The following is a 15,928-nucleotide window of genomic DNA, read 5'->3' on the forward strand; positions in this document are numbered from 1 at the left end:
AACAGAAATCTCGCAATCTGTCGAGGTGCAGATCAAGCTGTTTTTCAGTTAGCGCCCTGGAGAGCATGGTACAGAGGAAACTAAAATCAGGAAGTTACCTCTATAAAGTCCCAGAGCTTCTTTTCAAACACCATCACGTCATGGGCATGGAAATTCCTCGCCTAGATTTAAAAATAAAAACCTCTTCCTCTTTCCTCTTCCTCTTTGTACTTTTTTAAAATGTCATTTCATGTATTTCCAGAACTCCCCAGACACTTTGTTGGAATTCTGTTGTAACAGGGTGCCTGGAGAGGGTAGGCTCTCTAACTCTGTTGTGGAGTTAACGTGCCGTGGGTAGAGATGTGTTACACACTGTAATACTGCACAGTGGCTGTCTCCTGCTATACCAGGTCGCAAGTAAGCAGGCAGCACTCTTCTCACTGGGCTAGGGGGCAGTCCAGACACTTCAGTGCCATTGTAAGTGAAGCCATTCTGCTAAAGCAGGGAACCGTCCTCAGGTTGCGTTCATCAATGTTAAACTTTCTGCTCTTGAGAACATCACAGAGCTGATTGCTTTCTCCCAGCCCATGGTTGAGGATGTGATCATGTCTGACGGCTCACTCCGTCTCTCTGGGTTTTGTTTGCTGCTCTGCTCCACACCTCACACTGCATTTGCACATAATCCACAGGCTAATAGCTGCTTGCTGCTTGGAGGGGATTGTCCTTTGATTCCAGACCCATTTGATCCTCCTCACTTGACTGAGGCTGTTGATTAGCTTGCACTTGATAGATCTCAACCATACTATTTAAACATGACAGCCATTGTTGAGGGCAGTGGATTGGAGTTTTTTTGATATTCATGTACTATTATCATATGTGATACAATTATACAGTGTCACACCCACTTCACCGCCTGTAAAAAACAAGCAGACAAACGACAAGACCAGAGGGCTGTACAGCTCATAGCTGACGTCTTCTTTTCAACATCCTGCAGGTCTGGGGGGTTCAAACATAGCGCAACACTGACTTCAACTGAGTGCTGTTTGTGTTGTGATATGGACCCATTTTAACAGGGGGCACTGCTGTGAGCCAAGCGAGATTCGAACCCGGGTGAAAAGTGAAAGGAAATGAATGAAAAATACAGCTATGTGTCTGGACATGGCCTGGACACAGTGGACATGAACTTTACAGACCTTGAGACATCCTGGGGATTTACAATTTCCATGTGTGATCGAAGTGGGGCTCTCCCACATTTAAAAAAAAACAAAACAGCCTGCTTCCTTTTCCCAGCCACTACAGCATTCCATGTGTTATCATGAACACCCTGAGCCAGTGAGTCATGCTGACATCAGGCTCAGTGTTAGCTGTGGCTTTATTAGAAAAGGAGTCACCCAGAGTATGAGGGCCTGTCCTTGTGCTTTCCCCGAATCAGGAAAAATGGTGTGACGTGTCTGTGTGCATGCGTGTGTCTGTGTTGTAATCATATACTAGTTTATTTATGTTTTACCTGTAGCCTAGTACACTGTAAAAGCTCGAAACAGTGAAGTTAGATAGATCGATTACAAGTGAAACATGACAGGTAATCGAATAAAAACGTGTAGAAAGCGTGAGGCGACACCTTGTTGACATTTCCGCAACGTACTTTCCACTCTCCCCTCGGGACGAGACTCGGCTTGCACAGAACGCTGCTTTCCGGAAGCTGTCGTCATTATAGTTTTTCTTGGAAAAAAAATGTAAATGTTGTTTTAACTCGGCAAGAAAACTTTTTTTTACACGGATTTAAATATTTATAACCGGGAAAAAAACTCAGCCATTCAGCTTTTTGTGCTAGACACGAAACGGAAAGACACGAACATTTATTCATTTTTGATAAAAACAAACATGTTTAACATGGAAATATAATTAGCAAGGTGGATCAAACACCATAGGAATCGATTGTGTTCAAATGTTAACTATACACATTTACTATTGTCAGTTTTTATAACTTATCAATGCCATATATTTTTATCAATATGAAGCTCATGGTACAGGCTACAAAACATAAAAAACTTTTTTCAATATTTGAACAAACCTCGTTCACTAAAACCGGAATCTTGTAATAGAAACGGTTGTGGGTTGTTGTTGTTGTTGTTTTTTTTTTTTTTTAAATCGAGATCGTTACTTCGTGTCGTGTGGAAAATGACCATTGGAATTAGAAACAGAAAACATCGCACTGAAAAAGCTGGCGTTTCCCTTTTTCAGCGTGTGCTGATTGGCCCGTCTCAGAGGAGGCGGAGTGTATAAAACTCAGAGGTCTTGCGTGCTGTAATTCATTAAGATCAAGGAAGAAAGCAAGCCAGAAAGACGCAAGGAATATTGCACAAGTTAAACTAGAAGAACTAATTAAAACAAAAAACCCTCGGAAATAAACCACAGTATAGACGAACACACATCAGACCACCTTTAATATTCGACTTTATTTAGTCTGTTTAAAAAGAAGTCAAAGGCAATATTTTTTTTTATTTTTGCTGATACAGAACATTGTTGGAAAATGCAAAAACTCTGTGCACTTCTCGTCTTATTTTTCCTAGGATCGGTTTACACTGAATCGGTAAGTGCAACGTGTGTGTGTGTATGTATTATATTTACATTTTATCATTAACTACAGTGAATTCGTCTCAAGCTGTGTTTTGGCTTCTCAAATGCGGTCCTCTTGGTTAATGCAAATCGCGACACTTTGTAACAGAAGAAAACACGCTATTTGCAAGTTTTATACGACAAATTGAATGATGTGATACTGGAATGTGTAACTAAACTAACACGAGTTTGTCTGTTTTGTTTAATTACCAATAGTTAATAGTTTGATCGCATGTATTCAGGACCAGGACTAGGGAACAGCGTAGTTACACAAACATGCTGATTGTCCCAGCAGCGAGAAAGATGATAACTTGGTGTTAATACGGCACTGTAAAACAAACAAAACCTTCCACCCACAACTGCGGACCGCTGGCTTTCAAGTTTTCTAGATGTATGCGCCTGTTTTTTTTTTTTTTTTTTTTTTGGTCTTGGGAAGTTGGTTACATTGTAACTTTGTGTGTATCATCTTAACTGTGTGTGTGGAATGAGTTTAGGCGCTATGCTTGAACCATTGACTCCACACAAGTGAAACTTTCACACCATTTAGGCAAGTTGAGTGTTTTATAAAGATTGATTGCAACGCCATACTGAGGGAGAGAGACTAGCATTTCACATTCATGATCAGAAACGTGCTCTGAGAATGTAGCTGTCTGATTAGAATCCGGTCTTGCATCTTTAAATATATGAACAAGGATACATTATAAAATGTATGTATTTGTTAGCGGGTCGAGGGGCACATTGAGAAAAGGATCATGGAATTAACATGCATACTTTATGCTGTGACGCGTTTGTGATGTAATTCAAGGCAGTGGTTACCATATTTGGAAATCCCGACTTTACTTTTTAACATGTTGGGTGATTTTTAATTATACCTGTGTGTGTGTGTGTGTGTCTGCGTTTCTGTTCTGAAAAACTGAGACATTAATGATAATCCCATTTTTCCTTTTGGACTCTGTACTATTCTGAAATTTTTGGATTACATTTCAGTCAAGAAAAGATGAGGGAGGGGGTATTTTCTTCTCTTAGTGAAGGCAGTATAATTACATTCTCCTAATTTTGCCATATGGTGCCAGTGCCATAAAACAGACTGAACCACCGGTTATATTGCGTCCTGAGAACAGCACTACCCACAATAGGCTAATCGGAGAGAGTGGTGAGCGTGACAGTTGGGACATCGTTGTTATTTAGGAATGTTTGGGAGTGGATCCTGGTGGCTTGTGGCTGGCTCTGCCCAGGGACGAAAGCAATGAAGAGGCAGCTTTCATTATGCCCTTGGGATAGGTGTGCTGTCCAGATAGGGTTCAGAGCCTAATCTGCTATTGAATGTGACAGGCTTATTGAGGCCTGGCCTGATTTGAGAATGGATTTAGCTCTGTGGAGATTGTCCATGTGCTCTGTGCATTCAGGATACATTCAGTAGTACGTGAAGCAGCCCCACGAGGACTAAACAGAGTTATACTTCTGAAGAATAGATCAGTTATTTATTTACTCTGCTATGAATGCATTCTAGGAGGCAATATTCCACTGGAGTTGTTTCAGGGTTTTCTTGGATGATGTTATTTCTTCCCTTTTTGATGGATCTAGAAAGGGTTTGTCACAAAGAGCAGCGTTGTGGTTTGGATTTGTAATGTTTTGCCAGGAATAGTCTGTGGAATCCCTCAGAACCATGCAGAGGCTCTTCTCCTTCCCTTTTCTTTCTTTCTAAATTGTTCCTGTGGAATTTGACCTTTGTCGACCTCTATCGGACCCCTTTAGGGATTTCACACACTTGAACGGATGTAAATGGAGTGTTTCTTTTTTTTACCCCCTCCATTTGATTTTTTTTCAATTAGGTGGTTGATTGCCTTTCTTGTATACAGGAACGGTCTCTCTCAACAGTTGAATAATCAGTCTGACTTTGTGTTTGCCCCCTTGCAATAACCCCCTGAACCCCAGTAGATGTGTCTTAAACATCAGCAATGCAAGACCGCTTCACCCGATCAGCTCTCCTCCTCATTGTTGTTGTTCTTCACTTTTTTGAAGTTTTCCTCTTCCGTCCTTGTCTCGTACAAATCATTCTCTGTGTGTTTTTAATATAAAGTCATAATGGGGAAAGCCCCCCTCTGTTCACTCCCTCTTTGACCTTCAAGCTGTTGCCCGTTGCTATCGGGAGGCGCTGTGTTATTTCACATGTCCCGGTGGAATGTGGGCCTTTGAGATTGACGCTTGAAATCCTTCACTCTCGTGTGTGTGTTTTCTGGGCAGGGTTCAATGCCAGTGAAAGGCTGCAGGGAGAACATGATAAATACTTTTCACTAGGGTATAATGAAGGTTGTAGCATTGCTGTCCACTGGGCTATAAAATCCCGTTTACAGCAGGAATGCTAGCATAGGGGGCTGCTTTTCTTTTTGCGGTGGTGTCTCTTAATAGCGATTTTTAGAAAAGTTGAAGACGATTCACCATGCAGAATAAACTGATTTGTATCCTAAATGAATAGGGACCAGGACTGCCCTTGCCATCACCTTATGTAGGACTTAGTGCCTTTTCTGAGGGAGGCTTCGTGTTCAAATCTCTCTTTTTTTTTTTTTTTTTTTTTTTAATGCTTTCGTTTAGTTTTCCCATGAGTAGGATTTGCCTCTCGGTTTTGTTCCAGAAAGTTTTTTTTCAGAACACAAGAAAAAAGCCAGGAATGTTCTAGTAGAGAGAAGGACTCACTGCAGCACCTAACCTTGAATTAACACAAAGTTAATCACGTGTTCAAAACTGTGAGGGAACAGAGTAACCGTGTAGAGATCAACAGTGAAGTCTTCTTCCAGAGATTAAAATGTGTACAGAGAAAACCCAGAGCTGCCTTTTAAATTCACTGTGGCAGGTTTGTGCTTTGGCTCTGTTCATGGGTTTTAAAACTTTTTTTCTGCTTGTGATTGAGAAACTTTGGGGGGGCTATATTCTCAATTATATCTCCTTCAAATTGTCATTTTTTAAGCTCAATTATTCTTGCTGAAAGGAAAGAGAACCATTTCCAACTCAAACATGTGCAAGAAACAGCCTGTGACTCTCTACCAGCCTCTGCATGAAACAAAGTTTCTGAAGTAGAAAGAACGATTTGGAGTGAAGACTTTCTGGTCAAGAAAGTGGTCTCTGACTCTTAAACACTCCTTAGTGCTGCATTTAGAAGAACTAAAAAAAGTTGAATGCATTCCAAAACAAACGTTTCGACTGGAAGTCTGTTTCAAAGCCTAGAAAATGAAAGCTCTGTTTTCAGAGGATCCTGGAGTTTTGTTCCTGCCCAGTTCTTGGACTTTTATTCATCTACCACCCAGGCGTAGCCAATGGAGAGGACCAAGCCCAAGGAAGGAGATACTGAAGCCAGTGTTCTGGGTCAGAAAAGCATGTCTCTACCCCTCAGCATGGGACAAGGGCTTTTTGTAAAGTGGTATCCATGCTCCACAGACTCCCCTGAAATAAACACCTGTTCCTGGTCTCTAAACGGTCAACTAAAAGAACTACTGTTCCTCATTCCCGGCAAACGTGGGACGTGAAGTCTGTTTCTTCTTCCGCCAAGGATCTGGACGAAGGGTTTTATTCGTCGGGGAGCCACGGTACGTCGTGCTGACCCCGAGGTAAAAGTGGAGATTCTGCTTCCCCACAGCCCGCTGAATAAACACCGACCCCCAGCACGACCATGGGGGGTGGGGGTGGGGGTGTGGGGGGGGGGGTACCATGCCTTGCACGAGGGGGTTCAAGGCATTTCTCTTGTATTCGTGTTGCACTGCAGCTTGTCTCCACAGTATAAAATCAGAGCTCTACAAGAGAGGAGAGGTCATCCTTTCTAGGTAAAGCAAATCGCGTCCAAAGGCTTGATGACATTTTGACAAACCATATTGTAATAATTATAGGAAGGTATTCAATTGTTCAAACGTCTCGCCAGTTTCTTGTGCTTCTGCCATTTTATCTTGGTTTTTTTTGTTGTTTTTAAGTGAATACTTGCCAACCCCTCCAATCAGACCTACATCGCTTCGACTTTGCGGTTTCAAACTAAGCTTTTTAATTTTTTTTAAAAATGGAGTCCTCCTCTGTGAAAAGGCTAGAACAAGCGAAATAAGAGTAGCTTCTAAAAGCAGAGGCTGCGTTCACTGCAGAGCTGAACCGTTTATCCACTGAAGATGCAATGTGCGTGCCAAATCCAGTTGGTTCTGGTGCCAGCAGGGGAGGGAGCGGCTGATGTAATTAAGTTTGACCAGGAAGGACTGCAACGTGATTCCCCAGTACAGTACAACTCGGCTGGGCAATTTGTGCTGTGGCTGCCTGAACGGCATTTGGAGAACTTCTGTTGCATGTTGTGGAGCAAACAAACCGGTTCGCTGCATTTGGCTCTATTCCTGATTTTATAGAGTATATAACGAAATGGGTCTTTTTATAATCAGTGATTATAAACCATTTGATCGTTGAATAATACTGTAAACCACTTTTATTCCCCTCAGTAAAATGAGTGCTTCTACCAGTGCTCTAAATGGTAGAAGTGATGGGATGAGAGTCAAGGGTCATTATCCTCAGATGGCAGATGGGAGGGATTTGCATGTTGGGGTGGGGGTCCCTGTGGTGTTTTGTAAGACTTTTTGGAGGGTCTGGTGCACAGAATCCCATGTGCATTTTAGCAGTTATGTCGATTTCTTTTCTTGTAAGACAGTTTGGGATTAGTGATTAATGACTGAAAGTGTGATTGCCAGACACTGTAGAGGGGTGCATTGCTAAACATGTGTGCTCCCTTGCTAGAGAGGAGGCAGCACACATTCATTGCGGTGTTGAAGCAGACAGAGCCAGCCCCAGACAGATGGAGGTTGAGGCTCTGTGGAAGTGAACACACCACTGTGTTTGTCTGGTATAAACAATCGCCTTGGTTTGTGTTCATTGAATAGGACCCTCTTGAAGATTGTATGTCCACTTCCTAAAGTCTTGCCCTGCCATGGGTTGTTTTTTGAGGATGCTTTTAACAGCTTCCCCAACTGTGCTTTGCATTTCAATCCCAGTTGCTATTCCTGGTTCTTGACATTCTAAACAAAGACTTCCACCTGACGGTTATGGGCTGATTTACATATCAAAAGGCTTACAATGGTGGAAGAGTGCGCCCCGGGTGGCCCCTGAACAAAAAGCATCTGCCATCCAGCTCAACAGTAACTTGGCAGCACTTCTGTTACAAGCCTGCTACTCGTTTACTCTCCTGTACTGCAAACATGTGCCTGTTTTGATTCTTTGCAATGTCATTACAATCAAATGGGTTATCGGAAATGGTGAAATGGCTTGGGCCGCTGTAGCTGAATTAATAAGAATCGAGGAAACGGGGAAGTACAGGGCAGGCGAGTGAACTCGTGCATGTAAATCCCCTCGGTCGCTGACTGTTTACAAGATCACCCACAGCCGTCGCTGGAGGAGGAATAGACTGGCATGACTCATGTTTCAAATGTGTGAAGCGACTCCCACACAGGATATACAGTATTGCACAGTAAGAGCAAAAGAGCCGAGATGTCTTTCTCTTGGGAAAACCCCCAATTTACAAAGATTGTCTTCAGTGACTAATGCATGTATAAATGTACCATGTTAACTTTCTATTTTTAGAATAAGTATATGCACACAATGTGTAAAAAAAAAAAAAAAAAAAAAAAGTTTTGGCTGGGCAACTTCTTGAACTCAACAGCGTTCATGCAAAGTACTTTCAAACTTGAAATGACTAAGTAAAAAAAAAAAAAATGCTCCAGTTAATTAAGTTACTGAACATGAGGTAGACTGTGTAACAATGGTCCTGAATGTGTGTGTGCGGTGAGCTCAGGGCAGGAGTGCAGGCTGCTCAGATTCACTCTGCACTTTCACAGGCAGTCTGTGGAGAGCACTGGGAAGCAGCTTTAACCCTTCATGGACTGGACTGTCACAGCACTGCAGCGATCTTCCAAACTGAATCACTTTCGTGCTCTTTGGGGAGGTGTGGCTGGGCTCGTTTTGCTTAAGTGATCTGATCTAAAGCCGGTCTCTCCATGCAGCGTGCGCAGGCTTTCTAAGGATAGACCACAAAACACAAAAGGGCAATTCAAATACATGTATATGTCAAGACATATTCAAATACATGTGTGTATAGGTATGTGTTTTGAAAGGAGGTAGAACTGCGGTGTTAAATTACTTCTCTTAGGGCGTGTCGGGCAAAAGGCTTTTGTCTGAAATGTCCTGAATTGTATTAATACAGTAAATTGGTTGAAGCTCATTTTTAAAAAAAAATTTTTTTTTAAAACCAGTCTCAACCTGTACAACAGGATGTTCCCTTTCCTGATTTCTGATGTAACAAAGCAGGAAGGGCCTCCAGATGTTTTCCATCTCTGAGGCACTGGGGGGGGTTCTATTGGAATGAGTAGGTGTTTCAGGGAAGTTCCCAGATGTGCGGAGAGGCGGTCGCGAAACACTGTGTGCCTGGTGTGAACAAGAAGTGTGTGTGTAATCTTCCAACAAGGGACCAGCAAAACAATACAATAGAACATCAGAGTTTAGTTCCACTTGCAAAATAATTTTTATTTATTTTTAAATAAACTTTTGAGCACTGAGTTTGATGCTTGCTTAGTTGGCAGTTTCAGTAACCCTTCTGTTTCAGACTGAAGGAGCACTTGGACCCTTTTCACAAGATTGTTAAAACCCTCTGTCATTGCCTTAGGCGCTCAGTTAAAGGCCAGTAATCTTCATTAAAAATGCAAGACTCCTTCCATGCACTCTGATGGGAGTCTGTCAGTTTTATTTTGCTTTTAGTTGCTCTAATTGGCTCAGATAAATGCTCTACCCACAAGTTTGTTTCCCTGTAGAAAGGCTTGATCAGGATGGATCTCGGGAAAACGTATAATAGGCAGCTCTGTTTTATGCATTGAGGGTGATATGGGTCAAAGGGAAGCTATCGGAGCCCTATTTCTAATGATCCTATTCATTCTGGCATTCACACTTGTGAAAGATTTAATGGGCCCCGTCTGCAGACACTCTGTCTGAGTAGTGCATGTTGGTGAGTCTCAGCGGATCTGTGACTCGCATTGCTTGTCTAGGGAGGTGTTTAGGAACTGAGCAAGCCGTGAGTAAACCAGGAGTCTCTGGCAGCAAATCGAGTGAAACCAGGTTTAAACAAGGGATTTCCAAAGAAACGAAGCAAGGAGGGGTTTGAGAACTGTTGACTCCAGCCCATGTTGACATCCCTTTACTTGCTCCCATTGGGTGTGCCCTCTGCAGCCAGCTACTGGATGCCTTCTCAAGGAAGATGGGTGGCATAGCTTTGGTCTTATTTTTTTTTTGGTTGTAAATTGTATAACAAGTTCTAATCAGACACACTGCAGAAGATCTTTGTTTGACATGAAACCTTTCAAAGGGGCTTGATTTCACAGACTTCCTTCATCCTGTGTTTTTACTGATGTTGGAAAGGGGGACAATAAATCCCTTCCAGCATGCCTTTGCTCAGACGGGCCTCTCTCTTTATATCCACTCTTTCAACACTGCAGCCCTGTGTACAGGACTAGGACAGAGAGCTCCACCTAACTGCAGCATGCCCCCAGCAGGAAAGGAAAGAGCACTCCACTCGGAAGTAAACTAATCCACACACGTCCTCTTTCGATGAAGGACGCTGAAGCCATTGAACTTGCTGTCTCCAGAGGGTAATCTTTCTGGAAAGTTACTTCGTGTGAAGAGTTACTACAGACCCCATTTGTCGTCTTCTGATCAGTTCAACCAGCAGGTTGCAAGCCAAGCAGGGATGTGATTGTAAAGCAGAGAAGTGTCGTAACTGCTGCTGCATCGTCTCAATCATTCGCATTGGGTTGGTTGATGTAATTTAATGGGCGCTTGCTCGTTAAGCGGAGAGGGGCAGGTATTTCCAAAACCCAAGCCAGGGGCCGTTCAAGAGTATAGTCGACCGCTTGTCTAGCTAAGCATTCTGGTGAGCCAGTCAAATCTCCCGGAGCGAAGGAATACCCGGACCCAAACAGGTTCTGGTCAAGTGTACCTTCTGGAATTCTCTTTGTTGTGAACAATGAGTCTTTGTCTCTGGTTTAATTTCCTTGTTCACAGGCTTGCTGATTTAATGCCAGTCTTGCTCAGTATGTTAATGTGACCAGGGGAGTGACGGGGCTCTATCCCTGCTGATAATTTCATTGTTTCGGAGGAGGAGGTTCAGTGTACAGGGACCTGGCAGGCAGGGTGTCTGTGTGGAAGTTGTATTTGCTGTCTGAAATGAAAACTACAAATATGTGGAAGGAAGTATCGCTTTAAAGGATTTTAGCCTTTCCCGACCAGTGAAGAAACGTGGCCCATAAAAGGCATTAATTAAACGCTGACTGTATTAAATGGGGGCTAAGAACTGCTAAGTTAATAGCTTGTATTTAATACTCGAGAGTGAGTGTGGTCTAAACGTACTGTAGAGTTGGTTTTTCAAATCTTATAACAGTCTTGTGTGTTTTGAATCCTTTAACCCATGTCTTCTGAAATTTTATAGATCTATTAACTTTTTTTTTCTTAATGCTTTCATACATCAACCACAAACTGTCCCTTCCTTTATAATTTGTGCATTAGGAAGTCTTCCCCTCCAGTAGCACATACTGGCATTCCTGCTACTAACATGAAACCTTCATTACTGCCTGACCTGGAGAGCACAGTGTTCCATTTCCTGTTTCCAGAGCCCATTATTGCTGTAACAGATGTGAGACTTAAAGGTTACCCTGATGACTTCCTGTTCCTGCCTGACCCGCAGTGACCTCTCCTTTGCTTGTAGGATTAGAAAGCATGACATTAACTAGCTCCTATGTATTTAAGAAGCTTGTTCACACAGCCCAGCGTGGTAACACTCTCGAGGGCAAGATTAGCTTGCTTTTGAATAGTCTCCCTGCGTTTACAAATGCGACAAGCACGCAATCACTCAGATGGATCATGTCATTCTACCTCTTTGTGTTTTGAGAGGGTGACGTGATACACTTTAGCGAAATCTGAAAGGTCTCTAAACTTCTATTTTTGTTTTCTTTTTCTGTTTGTTTCTGATCAGCAGGTGAGGGAGACAGAAACATGGTTCCCTTCCGAACAGAAATCGGATGAGGACCTTGAGGTCTCCTCGGGTGACTCTCCCAACAGCTCAGACTTCGGCTTCATGAACCAGGACGATCTTGACACTTATGATGATGATGAAGACAATGAGGACTACGATGGCTCTGGTTCCGGCGATAAAGGTAAATCTCCCTCTCTCTCTCTTACGACGTGAACCTGAATATAATGCTTTTCTATATCTATTTCTATGTGCAAAACTCGGATTGACGTTTTTATGTCAGTGTGCCAAAGAATGCAGTAGTGCTTGTCTCCTTGACTTAGATTAAGTTTTTCCCTGGTTTTGGACATTGCTGCAGGCATTTTCCTGGATTCTTTGATCCTGCCCCCTTTAACATATTTCTTTGTGCCCAATAAATAACAGCTTGGTGGCAGCTGCAGTAAAGGCACCAGCCAGACGATTTCCTTTAGACCACTTGTGATTGGTGTGTTATTGCCAGGCTGGTGGTTTTGCTTTGTTGCTTAAGCTTTTGAACAAACATGACTCTGAGTTTGTGAAGCTCGCCTCCTAACTTGTTTGTTTCTTCTGTAGATGAGGAGGAGGAGGAGGAAGATGAAGTTGTAATTGAGAATCCCAAAGACTACAATGACGTGGATTCAAAGTCTCAGGTGAGTTCACGAGTGAACTATGGCATGTTGAAGAGAACCTTTTTAAAAGACCATGGCTCTTGAATGGTCCTTGTGTTTTTTATTGTATGTATGCAGGTCTGTGTCAAACACTGTTTCTTTGTGTGTGTTTTGAGCAGCCGGACTTTAACAGCAACAGAATCCCTGAAGACGAGAGGACTGTCGGCACGAACGAGGTGAATGACAAAGAGCTGGTCTCCCAGAACGAGGTGGGGGTGAGGAGCAAGGTGCCCAGCCATGAGGTCGACACCAACGTGCTCATGGCAAGCACTTCAAACGAGAGTGTGTTTGAAAGAACAGAGGTCTTAGCAGGTAATTTTGTTGTCCTTCTTTTTTTTTTTTTTTTTTTTTTTTTTTTTATGCAACTTTTTTTTTTTTATATAGTGTAAGGTGGCTCCTGAAATGGCAAACTGCTATGGACAAGCGATGTTGTATGCACTGTAACCAATCCAATTCATCCATACATACAGTAACAGTGCAACTACTTCATTCTCAAAGCACTCTAAAGCGTCATGTGCACAAATGTAAGGAATTGTGTTCTAGGTTCCAGATAAACTTACCCAGATGGATTTGGCTTTTAAAACCCATCTGGCCCTGATCCTCGAAACGTCTGCCATTTTGAATTGTTCTGTTCCTCAGGAATGTAAGTTTCCCTTGTCTCCTTTTGCAGCTCTGATCGCCGGGGGTGTCGTTGGCTTGGTCTTCGCCGTCCTCCTCGTCATTCTCCTCATCCACCGCATGAAGAAGAAGGATGAAGGAAGCTACGAACTCGCCAAGAAGCCCATCTACACGAAAGCCCCCACAGCCGAGATCTACGCATAGAGCCCGCTATGGACTTCATAACAGAGGAGCCTCCAGCTCCCGGGAAAGACTTTCTCTGCTACTTATATGCTGAAGCAACAAACTTCAGACTTGGTCGTGCTTAAAACAATTAAAATAGATTGCAGGAGATGAAACAACTACAACAAAAGAGAATCAACAAGTTTAGAATTTTCAAACAGAAGTGACCTAAAGGGTGTCGTCGTTTGGGGCTGTTGCTACTGTAGCCACTTGAGGGTGGGGGCGGGGCGGGTGAAAGTATTAGATAAAGAACATGTTTTAAAGAATGCCCAGAGGTGAGGTTGCAAGTCTTTGATCATTTGTTTTAGGCCCCTTTTTGTTTTGTTTTTCCAGCAACTTTGTCTCGACACTAATATGACGCAAAAGAGCTTTCATGAAATTGTCAGGAGTTCGCCCTGATAGACCAAATAAAGTATCCAGCTCTGGTGCTGTTGCACAGTGCTAGTAGCATTTGTTTCTTGAAGGAAATGGACCCCCATTCCACGAGGCTACTCGGAGCAGGGTCTCCACAGACCGTGTATACCAAATGTTTAAAGTTAAGAAAAGCCACTTTTTTTTTTTTTTTTTAAATGTCAATGTTGCAAATGTTTTGGCCGCATGTTTCACAGCTGCTTAGAATTGGATTTGTTGTAGGCCTCCCTGGGTTGACTACAACCTCTTCTGGAATGTACCCATGGAGAGTGCTTCTGCTCCTTTTTTATTTTATTAAAAATGCTGTGCTGTTTAGACTTTTTTGTTTTTTTTTAAGGTTTGTAGAAATTCCCTAAATAAATATTGTTTTGTATTAATTTAACTATTCAAAATTATTGTATTGCTTTTTTTTGGTTTCTTTTTAGTATGGGGAGCATTACACCCCCTCCTCCAAGATGTTGTATAATTTTATATACTATAGACTAGTAGACTTTTCAAATGTTCAGAAATAGTTTTATAACAGTTTTTATATTGTAAGTGTTTTGATTTAATTAACTGTTACTGTAAGCAGTATATTTTGTAGAAGGAAAGAAATATAACTTCAGGGCTTTTATAATTTACTATTTTGTATTTAATTGTAGCTTAAGTGACCCGTGTGCCATGCTCATAGTAAACATGCTGCTCTTTCAAACCGGATATGAAACACTATTCTGTAGTGATGTGACTCATCATTCAGAATGCAGGGTCTTAACATATTGTTGTGGGAGGTGAAGGGTTAACCCCAAGAGCCTGCCGCACGTTACTGACTTCGGTTAAGCTAACAGCACTGATCTGCTGCCATTCAATCTGCTTCTTAAAATGTAACGTGTTTCTGTCATTCTGGTACTATAAAGTAACTGAGATTTCAACATATATATTTTTTTAGCAGGGATATTTAGACTGGTTATTATTTATTGGTGTCTTTTACAACTTTGTTCATATTAGCTATGGCCGTTATGAGAGAGAATCCTACTTTTTTTTTTTTTTTTTTTTTTTAAACTGTTTCCACAGGTTGTTCCTAAAAGTTAAAGTGAGAAATAATTTCTCGTTTTAAATCTGTGTTGGTGGCTTTATCGAATGGACAGCCTCGTTGGTATTGCTAACCTTATTACTAAAAGATTGAATTGTCCTTCTCCCTTAAGCACAATACAGGGGTGGAAACTGTTTCTTTGTTTTTTCTCTCCCATAAACTAACCCTGCTAACTGCATCTAGCGTACATCCCTGATGCACGCTGCAAAATTTTAATTATTTCAAATGAACAAAGGAAGGGGCTTTTACACCCGTTAGACCAAATCATGAAGGTATTTCCATTTCACATACCTGTCAATAAAGCTATATATTTTGGTACAGAAGAACGTAGTGTTTGTAGTGAGATACATGTGATTGTAAATACTGCTGTCCCTTCCCCACTCTGGAGATGTGTTGTCTTGCCCTCCTGTTTGTTTTGTGTTTTTTTTTTTTTTTTTTTTTTTTTTTTGGATTGTCCCCCCCCCCCCCCCTTCTGTACATACTGTAATCGTATTTCATTTCTGTTTTTTTTTTTTGTTTTGTTTTTTTTTTCTTTTTATTAAAGATCGGTTTACTCTGCTCCTGTCTTATGTGTTGGATTATTTTTTTTATTTTTAAAGTGCATTGAGGGTATATCAAGCCGATTCTTATTGGAACTGAGACATCTGGGCTCCTATTGTCTGTTTTTTCTTGTTCAATTGAATTCTGAATCTACATGCAGTAAACTGTCTATAACTGGGTTCTGTGTTGTACTAATAAAACCTCTATTTTTTTCAATACACTTTCCCTTCAAAGTTTATTTAAAAAAAAAAAAAAAAAAAAAAAAAAAAAAATTCCAACTCTATATTGATACAGTTACAGCTGAATTATATTAACACATATATTACACCCGCTCCAGGGTTACTCAATGACTGAAACAGCTGACCACCTCCTGTTCCAGTGTTGAGGAAATGTACCACGAAATCCTCCTTTTCCCTCCCCACAAATAACCCAGAGAAAACCACTAATGAGAAACAATTTTCCTAGAGCGCTCACTTGCTCCTTATTCACTGCTGCAACATCGGGGACATTGCACAGGAAAATCTGCCTTCTGAAAAACTTCTCGGGATATGCAAAGATGGAAGCTAGTGTAGCTGCTGACATGAGCGCCAATCTGCTGTTAATAAGTAACTTGTGTGGAATGTTGCAATGTTCGTTTAGTTTGTTAACTCAGTGGGCCAGTGCATATGCCTTCGCTCAGGGACTTGAGGTACAGGGCGGGGAAAGAAACTGTGCCAAGGAGACTGGCCTCAGCTGCATTGCACCTACAGCACTGCAATTGAA

At 41.8% G+C, this 15,928-nt stretch overlaps 1 protein-coding gene across 2 annotated transcripts; it reads left to right on the forward strand.

Annotated features, from left to right (window-relative positions):
* Nucleotides 1-2,240: 2,240 nt before the first annotated feature.
* On the forward strand, nucleotides 2,241-13,848 carry LOC121319469 (syndecan-4-like). Of its 2 annotated transcripts, none has more exons than XM_041256917.1 (5): nucleotides 2,241-2,569; nucleotides 11,624-11,804; nucleotides 12,212-12,288; nucleotides 12,426-12,618; nucleotides 12,977-13,848. In XM_041256917.1, exons 1-5 carry the CDS (start codon nucleotides 2,510-2,512, stop codon nucleotides 13,126-13,128), a joined length of 663 nt encoding a protein of 220 aa, XP_041112851.1. In that variant the 5' UTR covers nucleotides 2,241-2,509; the 3' UTR covers nucleotides 13,129-13,848. The 2 variants fall into 2 exon arrangements, with proteins under 2 accessions (XP_041112851.1, XP_041112852.1); XM_041256918.1 differs by having other exon boundaries at nucleotides 2,247-2,569; nucleotides 11,627-11,804.
* The last annotated feature ends 2,080 nt before the right edge of the window (nucleotides 13,849-15,928 follow it).

This window comes from Polyodon spathula, chromosome 8 (genome assembly GCF_017654505.1).
Source record: "Polyodon spathula isolate WHYD16114869_AA chromosome 8, ASM1765450v1, whole genome shotgun sequence".
NCBI lineage: Eukaryota > Metazoa > Chordata > Actinopteri > Acipenseriformes > Polyodontidae > Polyodon > Polyodon spathula.

Excerpts from the sequence above, each read along its gene's own strand:
- LOC121319469 (XM_041256917.1), top strand. The coding sequence starts at position 2,510 with ATGCAAAAACTCTGTGCACTTCTCGTCTTATTTTTCCTAGGATCGGTT. Across the intron at positions 11,805-12,211 it reads CTCTGGTTCCGGCGATAAAG|ATGAGGAGGAGGAGGAGGAA; the intron begins GTAAATCTCCCT and ends TTTCTTCTGTAG. Across the intron at positions 12,619-12,976 it reads AAGAACAGAGGTCTTAGCAG|CTCTGATCGCCGGGGGTGTC; the intron begins GTAATTTTGTTG and ends CTCCTTTTGCAG.